The following is a 21,758-nucleotide window of genomic DNA, read 5'->3' as shown; positions in this document are numbered from 1 at the left end:
CTACTACTACTACTACTACTACTACTACTACTACTACTACTACTACTACTACATTCCTTTCTGGGCACTCTATATGAAATATTACCAAAAAATCACTATTTTGCATGCTTATCACTAGCAGATGTAACAAGTCTAGGGCATGTCCTCCTTTTTAAAGAAAATTTAATTGTCCGGCCGGATTTCCCCTCTGTCCGGATTTTTAAAAATACTATCCATAAAAATTGCTGCACCTGACACTTACTTGAAAATTTTTAATATTTTAATCAAGATTAACGTGATTAGTTTTCAATCAAAATCACAATCTTAACAATACTATTATCCTCGGATACTCAACAATAACATTCGGCAGCTACGGAGTGAATGTAAGGATGCCCACAACATATTTTATGAAGTTTTTGTTCCATTTTGTTAACGCAATATATGCAAAATGCAATGTTTTTTAAGTTCACTTGTGTTTACAAGTATCTTTTATTTTCCTAATAAAGTAAAATAAAATGTTCAAAAAATGTCCTCCTTTTTCATTGAAAGTCATCCTTTTTTGTTACAATTGTCATACTTTACATGTTTCACATCTGGTAACCCTAAACAAGTCAAACTTACTAACCATTGCACAACATCCTTTTCACTATTAGACCTCCCATAGAATGTGTAATCCAGACTATGGGTTTAGTGCCAACACCAACTGCTAACAACTTTTCCAATAAGACCTCGCTTCGTTCTTCTAATGTAAACTTAACTTTTTCTGCAGGACAGATAGGTGCCCACATTGACAAACTAGTATTATAGTTTATTCCTATAATTCTCAAATTTTGACAATCTTTTGGTAACCAGTCCTTAGGCCAACAGTGAGTGTATCCTTCTGATTCTTCAATGGACTCCCCTCCCATACAAGTATAAGGCCCGTCTGCATTTACATTTGTCTTTACTGGAATATCATCGTAAACTATTTCAAAATCTTTGCACATTTCGTTAAGTTCTATTTTCTCTTTCAAGTCTTTAAAAAATCCTTTCACAGTTTTTGTCATTGGTTCACGGTCACATGTTTCAGTGTCAGGAAGAATACTTTCTGAAATGTTGATTAATGTTAATTATCATTAACAACTGTATCAATCAAGTGAAATTATTGCGACTATTATACATTCATTATGAAATTAATTTCTAATACTCTAATAAGATTTTATTTTTATTACATGCTTAGGATATCACCAAAATTGTAATGACAGGAATGGGATGTAAGGATATCTCTTTAGACATGCGGCAAGCCTGTAAAACAATCCATACCTTCTTTATTTTTCTTACCGATGATGCTCAAGGTATTGAAACTGCTATTTCTTTGTCTCCAGGTATAAAAAACACCTCCAAGCAATCCATGTACAAATATAACATCTAATTCTTGATCTTTAACTGTCCTCGTTACTGGATGCAATAAATACAAATGTTGTGAAAAAATTGCATCGTTATCTACATCTAGATTTGCAAGTGCTCGTGCTGCTGGTATAGATACTCTTATATCTTCATGGTGTAACCACTCTGATAATATGCCTATCCAACCTAAAATGTCAACCATTTTAATTAAAGTGTAGGCTAAAAAATCGCTATTAATATGAATATATTAAGAAATTAAACAATTTACAGTGAAAATTACAAATTGGTAAAATCTAAATATGTAAGTATTATACAATATTCAAAATACAATTTTTTTTATTATACAATGGATATAAACAAAAATGTATACTTCAGTTACTTGTTTGGACTTCTAAACTTATTTTAAATTACACAGCAGGAAATAAATTCACTTATTCAGTTTCCAAAATACTCAGTGGCGCTGAAATTCTAGTGTTCTCAGTGACAGTGTCTCCCAGTATCTGAACCATAAGCGCCAAGTTTTAAAATCTTCAGGGGGGCTCAGCTAAGTTTATATGCTACGTAGGCCAGCTACTTCATGTTTGCACATATTCAGAAGCCACTTAAGCCTCTCAGCTCCCCCTGTAGTCGGTGCATATGACCTGAACCACTGGTGTGTCAACTTACATCAACTTAAGTCAAACTCTTCCGAGATATTTCAATACATACATACGTAATATATAGTTTATAAGATATTGTTTTAAAAAATAAATATGAGCCAATTAAATACTTTCTTTAGTAATTAGTCAAAGGTAATTCTTAATAAGCCGAGAATAACATACATTGTTGAATTTCCTAATAAGTTGATCCCATAAAATTATACATGCATATAAAACTCATTCATAAAAACGCAGTTACCTATTTCCTACATGCCATTTTATAATAACAATAAAACATCTAACTGCATCTCGCATTATATCTAATTATGAACAGATATTACTATACTTAATCAATAAGAATGTATATGGCGCCTCCAATCCGAGTTTTGATTTAATCAAAATTTAAAATAGATTTTTACTTTTTTTGTGTAATACATAATTTAGCAAGAACTCGAATTTGAGGCATTTTAGACAGATATTATAAATGCAAACCTGACTTATGCATAGGTTGAAGAAAGCTTCTATCATGTGACATATATGATATAATCTGGCACAATTTAATTGTAATGTTAATGTTATCTTTATATCTATTGTGAATTTCCATTAACAATGGTAAACCGTTTAAATCAACAATATCTTTGGCATGCTTCTGTATAGTTGAATGATGCAGTAAAGATTCCAAGCATTTTGGTAATACATCGTTTTCAGACTGTATAAACTTGCTTAATTCTAGAGAAGACGAATCGTGATCGACTATGTGCGAATTATCCTAAAATTCAGTCATTATTGTTAAAGGTATCCACAAATAACAACCAAGAAATGGATTAGAAGGAAAGTCAACATGAAAGAAAATATTGATTGATAAAATTACTAATATAGAATCAAATTATAATTTTTAATTTTTTAATAAGTATAATTATAATTTTGATTTTCACTACATGTGAATAAAATGCTTACCTGATGATCCATGTACTAGTAGCATTGAAAAATAATAAAATATGAAAAATTTTTAAATTTAGTTTATCATATGAACATTTTTCCAGAAATACAGGGTTATAAAATAAAAAATAACTTTATTTTTTTGTATTTTCCAAACTAACAAAGATATTCACACTAAATTAAGTCAAACATATCAACTTGAATAGACTGCTTATTATTTTCCGTCAAAAGTATTATAATATTAACACGTACCCCAGCCCAAAGTTAATTCTTACCTCATCACTTTGTTTAATTCAAAGATGTCAAAAAATAGTATAACAAACTTCGTCAACTAGTCTTAATAGTTAAATAGTTTCTATCTATAAATAGGTATACTTGAAGTTATAATGGAAAACATACCTCACTCACCTAAACTACCCCTTCTAATAGTATGTGAATAAAATTTTAACACTACTGAATTTTTCATCAAATCTAACACAGGTCAACAAATTTAATAATAAAATGAAATTGTTTAATTTACCATATAACACCCCTACAATGCATATTAGAGGGGTATGTAAATATGAACTTTTTCTCTTATTTTGGCAAGTATGTCAGCCTTCAAAGTTTGTGTAATACTATTTTGACACCCTGTATATATCTAATTAAATGTGAAAATTATAAATAATTGAATTATAAAACAATATATCCAGTGACTACTTTAAACTGATAAAATGTAATATTTATTTCATAAATTAACAGATTAAAGAATATTTTACCGAGTCATTAAAAATTACTTTCAGATAAGACTAATTGGAAAATAGAATGACACTTTTGCAATTTATCTGATAATAATTTATGAATGATTACGTTTGTTTCTTTTCTTTTAATCCACAGATAGTAAAAAAATATATATCATTTGCACAACAGAAATTAAACCCGATAGTCTTCAATTAAGCATCTTCAAGCAGAATATACAATTTTGAAATTAATTTAGTTTAGTAACGTCAACCCATAAAATCATCAATTAATATATTTTGGGGCTACTCACGTGTTCATAAACAAAAGCCTTAGATAAAAAATATCCCATACAAAGATGCTGAGATTTTTCAAATAAGCTGATTAAAAATTCTCTCATCGCGTTTATGATCATATCACGATTATAATTGTGATATCTCAGAGGAGGTTCCATAAACAGACGTTTGTCTGCACTACCAGATCTTGCTAATGCTACTGCAGTTCGAGGGTCAATCATATTTGCGAGAAGGGCACAGTGCCATTTATCCAAGTTCTTTATTTGAGCTAACTGTTTTATTGCCTTTACTCTAAATATTTTGTTGTCACTATTAGCTAATCTAACCAGTCTACGGGCATAAGCAAATTTTAGTGTATCCCAAATATTTCTCAGAGTACTACTTTGTTCATAAGGATAGTAAGGTTCAACTTCAAAAAATTCTTCTATATGTTTTTCCTCCTGTTGAACAGTTACCCCTTTTATTTTTAAAACTGAAGTATCCACTGCAGTTTCTAATATATCTTGAGTCCTTTTTATTTGATAATAAACCCATCCTGCACTATAGATAAACGATTACAATTTATTGTTTAACTGAATATTATACTTTACCTGGTTCCAATGAATGTTAAACTCAAATACTTAAATAAATTTGGATAATGTTTATGTATCATTACACCAATATCAGAATGACACATTTAAATGTCAAAAGCACATGGCACGCTAGATATAACTAGAATGAACCAAGAAAATCAGTAGATTGCGCATGTGTGTTCTACACACGTCAAATGTAGAGGATGAGAATAACAAGTGCAGCCAATAGATGGAAGTTTGGGTCTCGATGTCACCAACTGTAAAAAGATTAATGAACTAGTTTACCTAATCACAATGCAGTAAAATTTAAAGTACAATTTATAAAATTAGAAGTTTTAAATTTCCATTTAATTGATATGATGTAAAATACCAGCAATTTCACTTTTTGTGTAAGTACAATCAATTTTCAATTCTCATTTTTTGTTCCAGGAACACATTGCTCTTTCTGTAATTTTCTAGTTATAACCAGTTGAGTTGAGTTACCTGAATAACCAGCGAAAAGTGGCCACTCGGTCCCTTTGAAATAGTTCGTCGGCTTTGGGTCCGCGCCATTTTGCTTCAGATACACGTTTTTCTTGGTTTTTTGTTTGTTACACTTGATTAAAAAATGTCAGGAGAAGAAACTTCAGCCGATCGAAATGTGGAAATATGGAAAATCAAGAAACTTATCAAAAGCTTGGAATTAGCTAGGGGGTAAGTCAAATAACACCAATCTTCACCAAAACATATTGCCTTTATAAAAGTAAGTTACAGTTTTGAGAATATCTATTTATTGCTTGCAGAAATGGAACAAGTATGATATCTCTCATCATTCCTCCTAAGGATCAAATTTCAAGAGTTAGCAAAATGTTAGCCGATGAATTTGGTACTGCTTCTAATATTAAATCACGAGTTAATAGATTGTCTGTGCTTGGAGCTATAACATCTGTACAGCATCGTTTAAAACTGTACACAAAAGGTAAGTTGCATCTTTTTTCACCAAAATATATAACTTCATCTTATACAAATTTGTAAATGACAATTCGCATCGTAATATATGTTATCATACATGAACTGAACTGATTTTGTATTAATAATCCATAGCTTTTCTGTTTTGTGTGGTTTAGTGTTGTCATCGTGCAACATAACATATGGATAATTTTCAATTTTATAGTGAAGGCTATAGTCACTTGTAATTAAAAAAAATGTACGGATATTTATAAATAAGCATTTTCTTACTTTTTGGAAAGTTTACAGTCAAATGTATTTATTATTATTGTGTAAGTACTAAGTATTACGATAAAATGTATTGAATGAAAATGTCTTACAACTTTAAAACGAATTAAAAAATATGAACATTTGTAATACTATTGCAAAATTTTATTGAAAATTGTTGGATATAAAATGTACTATGAACCAAATCGAAAAAAGGTCATTGAACTTTTTTGGATCTTGATGGTTACCTACTTGTCATACGAGACCAATAATCTTGTGGCTTAGGACATAACTAACTGCAGGTTTGTAGTTAAGTACATACAATTACAAATAAATGTGCTGTTAATAGGTTGATACTAAAATATAAATTCTTGATATTGTTAAATTTTTTATAATCCAAATTTCATTTTTCGTTATATTCCTAGTTAGAAAATGTTCTTAAATACAGTTAAACCAAAATTTATTTAAGCCCTGAAGGTATGATGCGTGGTGGAAAGGTAGTGTTGCCTGCATTTCCATCACATTCTACATCAAAAACATCTCGTGTTAAAGTGTTAAAAAAATTATATACTGTAGATAAAATAAATGATTTTGTTGTATTATTAAAGTTTTCATATTGAGCTATATCGATGACATTTAATAGTTTTATAATAAATCATTTTTTTAGTACCTCCTAATGGCTTAGTAATATACTGTGGAACTATAGTAACTGACGAAGGAAAGGAAAAGAAAGTCAACATCGATTTTGAACCTTTTAAACCAATAAATACCTCTCTGTACTTATGCGATAATAAGTTCCACACAGAAGCCCTCACGGCACTGTTGGCTGATGACAACAAATTTGGTTTCATTGTAATGGATGGTAATGGTGCTCTTTTTGGTACACTTCAAGGAAACACACGAGAAGTACTGCACAAGTTTACTGTAGATCTACCGAAGAAGCACGGTAGAGGTGGTCAGTCCGCTTTGCGTTTTGCCCGGTTGAGAATGGAAAAAAGGCATAATTATGTCAGAAAAGTCGCCGAAGTCGCTACACAATTATTTATTACTAACGACAAGCCCAATATAGCTGGGTTGATATTGGCGGGTAGTGCTGATTTCAAGACTGAGCTGAGCCAATCCGATATGTTTGATCCTGTAAGTATTAATTAAAACAAAAAAAATTTTAACAAACTAATAACGCACCCAACATTTCAAACCATGTGTTAAAATTAAGATTTATGGTAATTAAGTGAATATACATGTATAATGATCTATAAGCACAAGGACAAGCAGTGAAAGTATGCATTTTGAGTGATTTAATTGCCTTACATTTGTTTCCTTTTACAGAATAATTATACCAAGTAAATTTAGTCAAGTTATTGTATCTAAGTGAACGTGATTTTTAGTCACATTTGCTTGCGGGAGAGTTATGAGACCGTAAGCTTATCGTAGACAAATTTTTTCAACAGTAATATCCAAACCTACATAAATTGCTAACAAAGTTTTAACGTGTCAGTATATTTTTCTAAGAAATATGTCCAGTGAGTTTTGCACATAAGAAAATTCAGAAAGCGAAGCATGAGGGATTTCGAGTGGAAAATTCTTCATGCCATTTTACAAATTCAAAGAAATGACAACAAGTTGTAAATTCGTCGCTATCTGACATTGAAATTTTGAAATAATTTAAAGTTACATTCTAGAAACCAAAAATAAAAAAAATTAAATCTGAAAATTATTGTCTGCTCTTCGGAAACTGAAAATGTATTAACACTTAACAAACTAAACATTATATTATTTGATAAATGGGGTGTTTGCATAAAAAGTATAATGTTTTTGTCACTGAATACCATTCTACAATAATTAAAATTAATGCGAACTGTGTAAGCAATTTTGCTAAAAACTCTATATAAATTTTTATTTGATTTTAAATTTCTTAAATTAAACTGGATCGCTGATAGTATAAGGTGGGGGAAATACAAATGACTGCAACTACGTGGTCGCCATACTGTGCTAAAGTTTAGGGATTATAATTATGATGATTGGTATACCTGTGAAAATAACTAAATATAAAGCATTCAACACATTCAGCAGAGTGTTACCGTTATGAATTTGCTATATCGATTTGATTAAAATCGATGTGCGCTACATTGAGTGTGATAGGACATCGTTTTACCAATATTTTATTTGACTGCTAACTGCTTATTCTGATGGCAATTGTAATTCTATTCCGTTTGAAAAATGTTTTTTGTAGATCAAAATGTTATGTAATAACGTTTTGGTTGTAATTTTGAATCTAATACCAGTTCCAGAAATCCATTATACCTAGTTTTTATTTGAACGCATCTAAATTCCTACATAACTACATGATATGTATACAATACAGTGTAGGAAAGTACCGATGGTCTATCAGAAGTTACGTGAGAGCGATAAAGTAAGACATAGAAATCCATGTGATAGACAAGGATGGGTATAGTGAAGGCGTCTAATTGTCACCGCCCATTTCGCCCTTCCTCAAATAAGAAGTGGATCTTATTTGTGGAAGGGCGAAACGGGCAGTGACTATGAGACGCCTTCATTATAGCCATCCTTCTCTATCGCATGGATTTCTATGGCTTACTTTATAGCTCTCACGTAACTTCAGATAGACCATCGGTACTTTCCTACCCGGTATACATGTTATGGGCATTTAAAAATTTGCGATATGATTTCAATAGCTAGTCACAATTATTTTTGTAGAACAAGTATTCACAGGAAACAGGAAACTATTAGGAAAAATATTGCGCAATATGTATTTAACTGTTTACTCCAGTAATTTCATAATTTTCCACGGTAATCACACTATTGTTATTGGATAAAAGTCCACCAATTGAGTTTTAGCACAGTATGTCTGCCACCTGGAAAATGACAGAAATGCTATTAAGAAACGGCGATCCAGTTTAATTTAAGAAATCCGTGAGGCTATGACATGTTATTACAGAACCCGTATCGTTTAGGTAACTTCTCTCTGTCTCTTTATTAGTTATTAAAATGAGAGACAGCGGTATGAGATTTTAGTTGAACGTTCTATTAATAGACGATGCAATTGAGGAGGATGTCAGTTCTGGCGGCAAAAATCACTGGTTTTATATATTTTTTTAATTGACAGAGAAGTTTTTTTCCATATTTAATTTTTAGTGTAAAGGTGACTAACACTCCATTCTATTTAACCGTTAAATATTATTTAAGATTTTTTTTACAAACTTCTGATAGAGTAGTTCAAATATCTTAGTTTTAATTTCGGAATATTGAATCACAGAACATTATAATTTCTATATTCCATAGTGAAAATACCTTTCTTAGCTTCAAATTAATTGGTATATTCTATGTTCTTAAAGGGGTCACATATACAGGGTGTAACTTTAAGTAATTGTCAGTTTTTTAGGGGTAATAGTACTTGTTCTCTTGAATATGAATCTGAAATTCTTTTTTTTTTAATCAAATAAATAGTCCAGTTATAATTAGTTTCTTAAAATGCACTTTAATACTTATCTACCTCCACTGTAATATTCATGTATTACAAATACATGAATTGTAGGCGACTTACAGTGCATGTGAAGGGAGATAATGCGGGTCAACGGTGACGAAGCGAGAGGCATCAGTTGTTCCACATTTGGAGGCAGTACATCTGTGTATTTAAATGTTTTCCTTCGCTGGAAGCCATCAACAGCCTATTTATTTTTGTGTATTTCATTGATTACTGCTTGAATTTTTTGATAGGTTACTTGTTAATTACTGTTTGTGTGGCAAACACCCACTCAACAAAAGTAACTCTCGGCGAATCATGTCGAATTGTGCATGTGCTGCTACTAAAGCGAGCCATTATTTGAGGTTACGCTAGCTTCTCCAGCGGCGGGATATGAAAATTATTAAGGTTAAAAAAAAATCAGTTTTTACGACGGAATTTGAAAAAATAAACTATTGATACATGTTTCTAAAGGTCAAAGGAAGCCTCTGTATAAATATGACCCCCACTCAAAGTTACATCTTGTATATTTTTCTGTTCAAGAGAGGTTGAAAATACAAATACTTATTTATTTCTTAGGTGCCTTAAAGATAACTCAAACAATGTAATGATTCTTTACAATATTGATATACCAGAATTTTCTTTATCGTTCCATACATATGTATTTCAATTATTGTATTTGTCACATTTTTAATTTTTTCACCTAAGCTTGATATTATTTTTTTAATTTGGTAATTTATATTAATCAAATTAAAATTCCTATTTCTTCTTAAAAATTGTCTTTTCCTCATATTTTAGTTAGGTTGAACATTGAAAGTTTATCAGCTATGAAATAGTAGGGTTTAAAACATAACTCCTGTATAAGGAAAATAATGGATATTAAATTTTTAAGTGATTTGCAATATTTAGACTTAAAATTTTAGCCCTTTATTAAAACTTAACGACATTAATCAGATTTGCACTTTTATTTATTTTATTTGATGACAAAAACAACTACGTTAATTGTTTCATGTAGCAAGTAAAAATTCCTAGATATTTTAATGAGAGGTGGAAACAAACTCTCCCTTAATTATATTCTATATTTTTAGAGACTGCAAGCTAAAGTAATCAAATTAGTAGATGTTTCCTATGGGGGTGAAAATGGTTTTAACCAAGCAATAGAATTAGCCGCCGAATCCCTACAAAATGTTAAATTCATTCAAGAAAAGAAGCTTATTGGTAGATATTTCGACGAAATTAGTCAAGATACTGGCAAATACTGCTTTGGTGTTGAAGATACGCTTCGAGGTCTTGAATTAGGTGCTGTTGAAACACTAATTTGTTGGGAAAATCTTGATATCCAAAGATACGTATTAAAGAACCATACGACTGGATCAGAAAATATACTGCACCTTACACCCGAACAAGAAAAAGATAAATCTCATTTCACGGACAAAGAGGTGAGTGTCTAAAAAAAAGTTTGTCATGAAATTTTTTATACTATCGCTTTTACAAATATGTTTTTGTGTTTTGCAGACTGGTGTAGAATTGGAATTAGTAGAATGTCAGCCGCTTCTCGAGTGGCTTGCTAATAATTATAAGAACTTTGGTGCTACTTTAGAAATCATTACCGATAAATCACAGGAAGGTTCGCAATTCGTCAGAGGTTTTGGAGGAATTGGAGGTCAGTATATTTGTCGGTTTAAATATGTTTGCATCACTAAATAGACGTTTGCAGCCATAAAATATTTATGGTTTGATTTATGGTTTTAACCTTTAAAAATTTCTAACTATGTACGTTGTAACTAACTACACTAACATTTTGTCACGTAAAACAAAATTACTAAAAACTTATTGCTCTTGTTGTATTCACATGCTCTTAATATTTCATGTCAGTTTCTTTTGTTCTTTTAAAAAATAAGAGTGATAGAACAGGCAGCAAACGGTAAAACCAAAAGTAAATTAACAGAAAAAACTATCTACTGAAAAATATGCATTTGATTGATTGACCACTTTTATCTGTGTACACATAACATTCTATGTGCCTTTTATATTTAGAAAAAATTTGTATGGCCACAAAATGCAGGAGGTTTTCTTGTGATTTTAAAAGTGTACTTAGAAAAACTATTGAATATTGCCTTTCAAATATATTTATTAAACCTTTATTTTCTTTAAACAGAACACTACATTTTTACGTATTTAGATTCACATTTCCTCAGGAAAAGGAATGTTGGATAAGTTCTTTTTGTTTTTTCGGTTTAAAAAAATTAGTAAAAAAACGTCACTAAAAGTATTGTCCATCACACAGCTCATAATAAACCAGCTGATCCCGCCAAATGCATAGCAGAAGCTTGGAACCATGGATTTGGTTTTGCCGACGAATTTGACGCATGGCTGGGCTTACCCCACAATCCTCTACACTTAGGATTATCATAGCATTTATCGCCAGTCACGATATGATACAAAAAAAACTTTCCTTTTCTGCCGTTGAAGCAGCTGTTCACACTTGCAAAGCCGTCGTTTAACGTCTCTCGGCTTCAATTCGTATGGCAATCAATATCCTTGATTTTGAATCATTCTTAATGCTTTCAAATGTTTCAAAACAGTTGTGTGATTAACTCCTAATGATTCTGTAAGTTCAACTAGCGTCTGACATGGTGTCTTCATGAATTACTGCTTCCAATCCTTCACCTTCACCTGTTTTGGTGCGCTAGACCGTTCTTTATTCTTAACATCATAGTCATTATTTTTGAAACGTCTAAACCAATCTCCGCGTGTTCTTTGCGATAGAGCATGGTCGCCATAAGTCTCAGCGGGAATTCTATGTACTTCTGCTCAAGATTTCTTTTGAATGAAGTAATGCAGTAAAAATCTCTGCAAATACTCTTTTTGTCATAAAATTCAACATGTTTAGCTGAAATAAAAAAGAGTAATTCGGCAAAATAACATACACTGAACTTCAAGCTTGCTTTTAGTCTTTCTCTATAGGTGTGTTACCGTCTTGAACTAAACTTGCAGTTCTTGTAGCGCCATCTGTTGGAAAACGAGAACTTATTCAACGTCCCTATAATATAAGTTAATGGACATATTTCTAATAATAAGGAAAATATGGCCAAGAGAGTATGCTAACAATAAACTCTTTAGGCTCTTTTGGTCGTATCTCTTATTATTAAAAATACGTCTATCGTTTCTTATACAGTGTGTTTCACTTAAAGTCGGAACACCTCCGTATTTAGGATGACATTGGCCAATTTCCAAAATTCTTTTTTTATGTGGTGGTACTCAAAAAGGCCTACTTTTTGATATTATATTTTTTGACGTGATATTTTCTGCGGCCTACTATCATTAAGAAAATACTCTCAAAAATTAAAAAACATATTAGGCATTTTTTTTAAGAAAAAAAATGGATAGCATTTTCGATTTGATCACACCTCACAATCCTAAATACAAAATAGACTAGTCCACCATCATTTGGAATGCACTCTTCAATTCATCTCCTCTTATTTTTAATAACTCTCCTCAACTGATGTGGTGTTATTTGTCGACATACTTGTCTAATTATATTACATAAATCTTAATTAAAAAAATTAAGATGTTTTGTAGGATTTTATGTGATCGGATAATCGGGCCCTTCTTTTTTTTACGTTAATCTAAACGCAGAGATTTTTATGAATTTTTATAATAATGATTTCTGGGATTCATGCATTTTCTCTTCATGTAAGACAGAACCTCTACCTTCAATTATATGGAGCACCTATTCATAATGCGGTAATAGTATGTCATTGATTGAATGAGTATTTCCCGAGAAAGTGGATAGGTCGCAACAGTCCGTTACTTGAGTGGCCGTTAAGAGCTCCAGACTTGACGCCTCTTGATTTCTTTTTAGGAAGAACTGTAAAAAAGATAATGTATAAAACAAGGCCCCAGAACAGAGAAGATTTATGTAATAGACAAGCATCTCGACAAATAACACCACATCAGTTGAGGAGAGTTATTAGAAATAAGAGGGGACGAATTAAACAGTGCGTACCAAATAATGGTGGGCTAATAGAAAATAGTAATATTTAAATATTATTTTGTTGTGAAACTCATTTCTGGTATAATAAAAGAAATATATAATTTGGCTGTCGTATTGTGAGCACCCTGTATGAGTGAAATCAATGAAACTGCATGGATATACCTTTGGTTGATAAAATTATGATAGAATATCTTTAAAATATTTTCCACTGTTCATACAGGACACTGCAATTTTTCGAAGTTTGCACCTATTTTGTGAACACCCTGTAAAAGCTATAATAATGAAAATTTGTAATTAGGGTTTTGAGGTGTGATCATATTGAAAATGCTATCCATTTCTTTCTTAAAAAAATGCCTAATAAGTTTTTTTAATTTTTGAGGGTATTTTCTTAATGATAGTAGGCCGTAGAAAAGGTCACATGTCAAAAATATAATATCAAAAAGCAGGCCTTTTTGAGGACTACCACATAAAAAAAGAATTTTGGAAATCGACCAACACCTAAAAACGGAGGTGCTCTGACTTTAAGTAAAACACACTCTATATCATTGCAATCCTGAGAAAGGTTTCTATCCAAAATAGAAAAAATATGCATGGTGTTGTGTCAAGAGAATAGGTGTTCAGATTATATCCAAAATTTGATTGTATTTCTAAGTAAAGTTTTGAAATCACAAGAAAATTTCCTACAACTTATTCTTAGTACAAAAAAAATCCAAAAGATGACGGGGGTAGGGCAGAATCTTATGCAAATAACTTTGTACATTGATCGAGTGATTTGCACAGAAGAGTAAGGACAGTTTAGGGTTATTCAAATCTCTATATGCTATACAGTTCAACACCAATCTTCCACATTCAGTGTGTCTGTAAAATAATGTATAAATTCGAATATTTAGGTTTTGTTTTTTTTAAAGAAAATGTTTAGACACGTTTTTTATTATTTCAAGTACAGAGTGGTCTCAAATTAAGTGCAGAAAATTTAGGGAGTGATTCTAATGATAAAGATAGTTGTACAAATTCCTATAACATTATTTTAAAAACTCAATAATCGTGGAGTTACACATCTATTTTTTTTAAATTAAGATTTAGCAGTAACTTGTACGGAGCATTTTTTCAAATTTGATACATATTGATAACACCCACAACAAAAAAAACAAAATTCTGAAGCCCTAAGGGCTGGTTTTTCAATCGTTGGCTAACTGTCGCTTTATTTTCTTATGTTTCGGTGAAGAAGCAATAATTTTCTGTTAACATGCAAGCTTTTAACAAATAATGAATTTATAAATTCATGCTTAATTTTTTTTTTTTTTTTTCTTTACTAATTATGAAATTTCCACTACAAAAAGTAACAATTAGTTAACCCGAGATTGAAAAACCGGCTCTAATAGGTTTTCTTGATTAGAAAATTGATAAAAAATTTATAAACAATATTCATTTAATCTTTTCGCTGCACAATGGGCTTTAAAAAAGCCCTTGCATCAGGCGCAGTAAGTCGACTAATAAATAGCGAGTACACATGCTTAGATTTAAATCTGTTAATACAGAAAAAATTGAAAGAAAAATGGAAAAATTAATGCTCTAATTTAATTAAATAAAAAAAAATTGTCAAAAGCAGCAGTCAGATTCAGGGGGAGAGAAAAGATTATCCTATAAACATGGTTATAAAAAATTTAAGGTGCCGTCTATTGTTTGTCTTATGCCCCCTGACTAGGCTGTTTAGCTATTTTTTTGCTCAATAATTTGATGATTCTGTTTTTGTAAGTGCAATTTCTTACACATAGTAAATCTACTAAATCAAAATATTGAGTTTTAAAAAAAGTGTCACAGAAACTTATACCATTAACCTTATGAGTGGAATATTCTAAATTTTTGCACAATGCAGAAACTATAAAGGATTTTTTTATGTATTATTTTTGAAAAATTCATTAATAACTTTTAAAAGAACAATTTAATAGACTTTCTAATTCAAAACTTCGTAAAACTATTTGTGTTTAAAAATTAATAAAATCAATCCTGCCAATCAAGTTTTTTAAATATAAACTTCTGGTATTAATGAACTCAATCCTAAAATTGGTAGCAATTTATGTTAAATTTTTAAACAAAAAACGACGAGGTCCCTACCCCTCTCCCAACAAGAAATTCTTGATTTTTGGTCAAATGTATGCAACACTTATAGACATACTAACTAATTTTAAGATTATTGAAGAAAAATATGTTAACTTCTTTACAGATAGACGCTCTCATTAAATATTAACTATGATAAAGCTTTTATGCAACTTTTTGATCTTTTATAATTCTCAGACTGACAAACATTCCTATAGATATTACAGACAATAGAATGTTTAATTAAATACATCGAAATAGTTCATAAAATAATATCTACAAATTTTATCTATTGTCTGTCTTTAGAAATTACTAAAATTTTCTTTAGAGAGTAGGACCTTTTTTTATTGCTAATATGCGAGCCGTACTCTTTCCTAACCCGACACTAACCTCGAAAAACTTTTGTTTTTATGCTGCTTGGATATATTAGGCATTCTTCGGTACAAAGTGGATTTTCAGTCATTGCAAGCCGATGAGCCTTTGGATGATGTAGACCTTGATGATTACTAAAGGTCTATTTTATCCTTGGACTCTGCAAACTCAAGGTATAGTCCAGTGTTTTATGTGTTAGTTGTGCACATTTTCATAGTAGTTGTAATTCGTTGTGATTTTTCAGTTTCTTAGGAAATATTTCGTTCCTAAACATATGAATTTATTGTTTTTGCTTTGTGTGTTTCGTAGAAATAGAAATCCCTCTTTACTATTTAGGTAAACTGTTTGATATTTGATGTATGGGCAGGTAAAAATTAAATTGAGTGATCAAAATAAACAAATTATATGAAGGAATATTGAAAACTCTGTTTTCAGAAATTTGAGGTTAAAGTTTATCTAATTGTATATGTCCCGTAATTCTTCTACTGCAAAACTTTAATAAGGTGTTCCTTGATCAAAATGAACACAAAAATTTGAAAGAAAACCGATCAATTCATCAATCAAAGGGATCAATTTCAACTCATGAAAATATGGGCACTTTGAAGATGATCTATTGATAATTTTTAAATCAGTTGTATGTATACAGGGTCTCAAAAAATGTTGTTGCATAGATTCCACATTTTCTTAGCCACCTTAGCAAAAAAAATGAGTTTTTTTCCTCTCTTAAAAAATTCATGTTGAGAAAGAGATAACTGAAAAAATTACTGCCTCTAAAAAAATTTACTAAAGAACATGGTTTTCAAATAAAATGATATTAATATGCAATATCTTCAATAGTTATCTTTAATATTTAGAAAGAGTACCATTTAGTTTTATTCGAACACAATTGTTCATTGGCAACATTTTTCTATTATGACTTTCATGCTACACCATATGCATTTCCAAGAGTCAAAACAAATTTGACTGTTGTGACGGTGGACATGAAAAGGTGAGTTCCATGAAACTTATTTTTTGAGGTTGTAAATAGTCATCAGCAGCAAAAAATCTATACAGATACTAATAGTTTAATAACTGATTTAAAAGATATTTAAAAAATTATCAATGATCTTCAGCTATTACATCTTCGTAAGTAATTGAAATTGGTCCCTAATGTGCATTTGAAAGTATTGTATTAATTTTGGCCAAGGAACACTCTCTAGAAGTTTGGAAATCGAATAAAAGAACACCCTGTATAGTCAGGGGATACAGGAAATATCTCTAAGGACTTCAAAAATTTGATTACCGCTAGGTATATTGGAAACTGCTTGTAATTAAGTGGTGGTTATAAGAAAAAAGGTCTTTTCCATTTTATCGAAAAACAAATCATTTTCAAGTATAATGAAATCACTAAAAAAAAGTATTTAAAATGTGTTTGATTTTAAATTGTTGTGATCTTGAAAGCTTAAAAAAACCTTCGACATAGAAATTTTGCTTTTTCAGATTTCTACAAATTGTAAATGTAAAATACCTGTGTCAATGATTTTTTTTGACTTCATGATTACAATGGTTTGTTTTTCAAATTAGGAAATTTTACGTTATCTTGGAAACACCACTAGGAGTACAATTGAATTGAATTTCCAAATTTGTTCGAATTATTTGAATTTTTAATGATACTGACTATTTGACTATACAGGGTGTTCCATAAGCGCATGATCAAAAAAAATACTGCGATATTCTTTGGTTCAAAAGAAGACGATCTGACCTAACTTCCATTAAGAAAAAATGTCTAGCTATTAACTGTCAAAAGTTCTTGAAAAAAATTAGGTTTTTTGTAATATCTGGAGAATGTTAGGGTGGATTTTAATAAAACACTGTGGACTTGTTCCTAAGTAAGACTCATGTTTTGGTGAAGCAATCGCGTCCATCCGCCTTGGGCAAGTGGTAAATTTTTAAGTGTCTTGCTACAAGAATTATCAGAACGTTTTATTTGGTCAGTGGAATCAATTAATTTTTTTTTTGTTGATGCATCAGTTCATTTTCAAGATTTTCGTGCTCTTAGTAAAATCTTGTAGCATTTATAGTTTTTACGCAAAAAAATATTTTTTGTTTCGTTGTGACGACAATTTTAGACGTATCACTGTAAATCTGCCCTTTTACAAGAAGCGGCTTTCTCTAATAATAATTATGCCAATTTTTTACCTAGGATATCGATATTGAAAGTAAAATTCTCTTTATTGAAACTGGATGATAGTTACATAGATACGATAGGTGATGATGGAATTACAAGATATGTTCAATATACCTGCCATTTTCTTGGTTCATGCCGTATTATGTCTGCCTCGTTAAAAGTTTGACAATTCATTTGTTATAATGATATGATATGATATGATATGGATATCATCGCTTACTACGATAATAGTGATTGTAGTGTGTAGTTGTTGTACTTGAGTAGTATGTAGTGATAATGATTGTCTGAAATTGAAAAAATTTTTTTGCGGAAAAACTAAATGTTGCAAGATTTTACAGAGAGCACAAAAATCTCGAAAAAGGACTGATGCATCAATAAAAAAATGGTTGCTTCATCAAAACATGACTCTTGCTTAGGAACAAGTCCACAGTAAGTTTCATTAAAATCCATCAGAACATTCTCCAGATATTACAAAAGACAAAAAACATATTTTTTTCAAGAACTTTGATAATCAATAGCAGAGGAGCCAGACATTTTTTCTTAATGGAAGTTAGGTCAGACTGTCTTCTTTTGAGTCAAAGAATGTTGCAGTACCTTTTTGATCATGTGCTTATGGTATATCTTGTATATCATCAGCATAAGTTTCTATCGTCCCCAGAGACAGAAATTTTCTTTTAAAACTTCACATTCTATATCTCAAAAACACGTTTCTATACATACCTTCATAGAACTTGTTTTCCTTATTTTGACCACCCAAATTGAAATTATGTTTTAGATAATTTATCCTGAATCACCCTATATAAGATAATTCAAAAAGTCTTTCTTTATTTTATTTACTGAAAACATTGAAAAATATACCACTAGAAATAATTCCTTTATTGGTAAAATTGTGAGGAACATTCAGTAACAATCTGTTAGATTATATAAAATTGTAGATGTAACTTAACAGAATGTATATTTTTTATATTAAAGTACAGAAGAGAGTATGATCTTTCATAAATGTTTACAAGCCACCTCACCAGTAATTTTGTTTGTAACAGTAATTTTATTTCCTTCATGTTGGAAATTAAATTTTGGTAGAATTAAAAATTATTGAAATAGTAAGATCAAGGTTGCATTAAAAAACTACCTATTCAACCAATCAGCAACCGCATTATCTCATGTGTAGACATAACATTTTGTCATTGGTCATTGTAAACGAGTCATTAATATTGATGAAGCCAAGATCTAAGGAATTTTCATTACCAGTACCAATATTCATAGTACTTTACAGTTAAGATATTTGCAAAATAATTAATATTTTGAATTTATCAAGCGTTTGTATAATAAATATGTAAATTATGCATGCCCTTTCTCCGACAGTTTAAATCTGCACAAAACTATGCTTTCCTTTTTACTGACAAAGCTTTTCAAGTGTGTTTTGATTATGACAGTTTTCTTATTGCCAGTTAACTGCTTACTATCAGGTTATTGTCGGCAAATATTAGCAAATATTTTAATAGACATTTTCGGAAAAATAAAAATTCTCGTAATTGGATTGTGAGGGTTCGCCTTTATCTAAATGCTAAGAATTTTGAGGTCTTAATCTTTACACATTATCTCCTCATTGTATTGTAGTTACGCTTCAAGTTAATATGTATAGTATTGAAAAGGGATAAATGTATCTGTGTGAGAACGGATCCATTTTAGATGTTTCTCCGTGTTTATAAACGATTTTTTTCTATTCTAGGTTTGTTGCGATACAAAGTAGACTTCCAGAGTCTGCAGCTAGAAGATTTGGAAAATGGAGAGGAATTCGATCTAGATGATTATTAATTTTTTATATGAACTATTTAAAACTAATGGCATTTGTAGGAGTGGTGCCGTGAGAAAATGTGCAGTATCTCTATTGCTCATGAAATGCAAACACATGATGACAATATTATCATTTGAACCCCTATTGGTATCATGTATTTTGCAAAAATAAAATGTTAATATTTTTAGACATGCTCTTTTCTTAAAATTTATTACTTATATTTCAAATGTTTCTTTTTTTTTGTATATTGCGGAAAAGAGATGTTTCTAAACGTTTTGTTAAATTATTTTAGAATTATGTCGGACAATTTTTACATATATATATTTATAAAAAAATGAATGTACGTGGTATATATTTAATCAGATATATGTCTTATATCTTAAATATAAAATGGAATTGTGTAAATATAGTTTTTTACGTTTTAATGAGTTGAAGAACCAGCAGTTCCTTTCACGTTTCTGCCATCGGGCCGTAATAGCTTTAAAAAGTTGTCCATTCTTTGGCATATTTCTTTAATTTAGCCAAATTGTGATCTTAAATATTTATAAAATTATTTATTAAGTGTAGGGCAGTTGAAGAAATATGGTTAGAGAAATTGCTTCGGTTGCCAACTTTACGCTGTCGGGCCTACCATGATATTAAAAAATGTTGACTGTAAATAATTTTTATAACCGTAGGTTTTACATTCCCATAAAATACAGTATGGCAACTACTTCTACGAAAGCTTTTTTTTATAAAGTAATTAAAAGTTTGTATGGTTTGAACTCGTCTCTATTACATGTAAATGTCGCAGAAAATGTTAAAATTTGCATTATCATGTCAGATTTAATAGTTTAGTACCACAGTATTCCCAGATTTCGAGTTTAGAAAGCGTAAGCTACCAGGATATTTCTTTATGTTAACCATTTTATTAAGTTCAGTTGAATAACGTTTTTATTTTATATAATCACAAATATCCATGATCAATTATTTTTCATTAATCGAATGATGGTAATTGTAAGAATGCGGATGAGAATAAAAAATTTTACATATTTATTCATACTATTTTATTTCAATATTCCATGCATTAAAAAGATTTAAAATCGCTCTTACGTGTAACTCATATATAGCTGATTTTTGGAATAAAGAGAAATAATATTAAAAATTAAACACACTTATCTGATTCCCAAAAGACTTGATGGCATCGAAATCCTGGGATTCTGGCCAGCGTCAAGTTGACGCTGAGCTGAAGATATCGAGGGTTTCCTGCCAAAAGGACGTATCCACAAATGTGCCATTTTGGGTTTATGAGTTAACTTTGATACCCAATACCATAAGTTTGTCGCGACAAAAGGTCGTATCTACCTACCATACCAATAGTAACAGCGCCACGCAATCCTTTTCTTGGTCGTATGAACAATTATTACCTGGATTAACCTGGCAGAAGGTTGTATGTATACGTCCCTTTGTAATGAAACTACATATATTTTCTAGGTCATATGAACATAATAATAATCTTTATTTTTATTTGAAATAGGAAACATCCTAATATACAAAAATTTTTGTTGTCAACAATTTTGACTCCATATAACTTTTTATAATGCAATAAAATTAAACTAAATAAGCTAGTTAAAAATTATACCGGGGAACAGTGTGGAAACAAACTTACATTACTAATAAATCGACTTAACATACTCTAACATTTTCTTTTTAAATCTCGATGACACAACATTCCTGATATCATTTGGCAATCTGTTGTACTGATCAAGACCTTTATATAACAACGCATTTCTGGTCTGACTTAAGGCACGCCTTGGTATATACGATACATACAACATATGGCTTTCTGGCATGACAAAATTTCATGGCATTCACTAGTATGCGTCGAGTTAGTTGGTGTTCATAACCTCAATTTTTCTGTTGTGTTTACATACGGTTACTCTTCAGTTACAAGTTAAAGTACTTAGTCAAGTTTGTACCTGTTGTTCTCAAACAATTCGCTAAGCAGATAATAATATGCGATAAATATACTAATCAACAGTTAATAAATAAACTCTTAAAATTTTACTACTGATTTTTGAAATGTTTTTATTAATTCCTGAAAAATAATGTTTGGTTGATACGCCCTTCTGGCAGGAAACCCTCG

At 30.5% G+C, this 21,758-nt stretch overlaps 2 protein-coding genes across 3 annotated transcripts; one reads left to right on the top strand and one right to left on the bottom strand.

Moving 5' to 3' along the window:
* Positions 1-604: 604 nt before the first annotated feature.
* Positions 605-4,641, bottom strand: LOC108916665 (protein SERAC1; the record flags this gene model as incomplete). Its single annotated transcript, XM_018722964.2, has 5 exons — positions 4,546-4,641; positions 3,973-4,495; positions 2,496-2,772; positions 1,282-1,551; positions 605-1,066 (listed from the first exon to the last, which is right to left on the bottom strand). Coding segments are annotated over exons 1-5 (1,618 nt in total), but the record flags the coding sequence as incomplete, so codon positions are not given.
* A 176-nt stretch (positions 4,642-4,817) lies between these two features.
* On the top strand, positions 4,818-20,668 carry LOC108916666 (eukaryotic peptide chain release factor subunit 1). 2 transcript variants are annotated; one of them, XM_018722966.1, is made up of 7 exons: positions 4,818-4,916; positions 4,987-5,220; positions 5,310-5,485; positions 6,389-6,858; positions 10,294-10,644; positions 10,721-10,868; positions 19,568-19,659. In XM_018722966.1, the coding sequence occupies exons 2-7, from the start codon at positions 5,135-5,137 to the stop codon at positions 19,651-19,653; spliced, it is 1,317 nt and encodes a 438-aa protein (XP_018578482.1). In that variant the 5' UTR covers positions 4,818-4,916; positions 4,987-5,134; the 3' UTR covers positions 19,654-19,659. The 2 variants fall into 2 exon arrangements, with proteins under 2 accessions (XP_018578482.1, XP_018578483.1); XM_018722967.1 differs by lacking the exon at positions 4,818-4,916 and having other exon boundaries at positions 5,135-5,220; positions 19,568-20,668.
* Positions 20,669-21,758: the final 1,090 nt, after the last annotated feature.

This window comes from Anoplophora glabripennis, unplaced genomic scaffold, assembly GCF_000390285.2.
Source record: "Anoplophora glabripennis isolate ALB-LARVAE unplaced genomic scaffold, Agla_2.0 scaffold1780, whole genome shotgun sequence".
Lineage (NCBI taxonomy): Eukaryota > Metazoa > Arthropoda > Insecta > Coleoptera > Cerambycidae > Anoplophora > Anoplophora glabripennis.
This window is presented reverse-complemented; position numbering and strand designations above follow the sequence as displayed.

Coding starts and splice junctions, on each gene's coding strand:
- LOC108916666 (XM_018722967.1), top strand. CDS start 5,135: ATGTCAGGAGAAGAAACTTCAGCCGATCGAAATGTGGAAATATGGAAA. Junction 5,221..5,309: donor AGCTTGGAATTAGCTAGGGG/GTAAGTCAAATA, acceptor TATTGCTTGCAG/AAATGGAACAAGTATGATAT. Junction 10,869..19,567: donor AGGTTTTGGAGGAATTGGAG/GTCAGTATATTT, acceptor TTTCTATTCTAG/GTTTGTTGCGATACAAAGTA.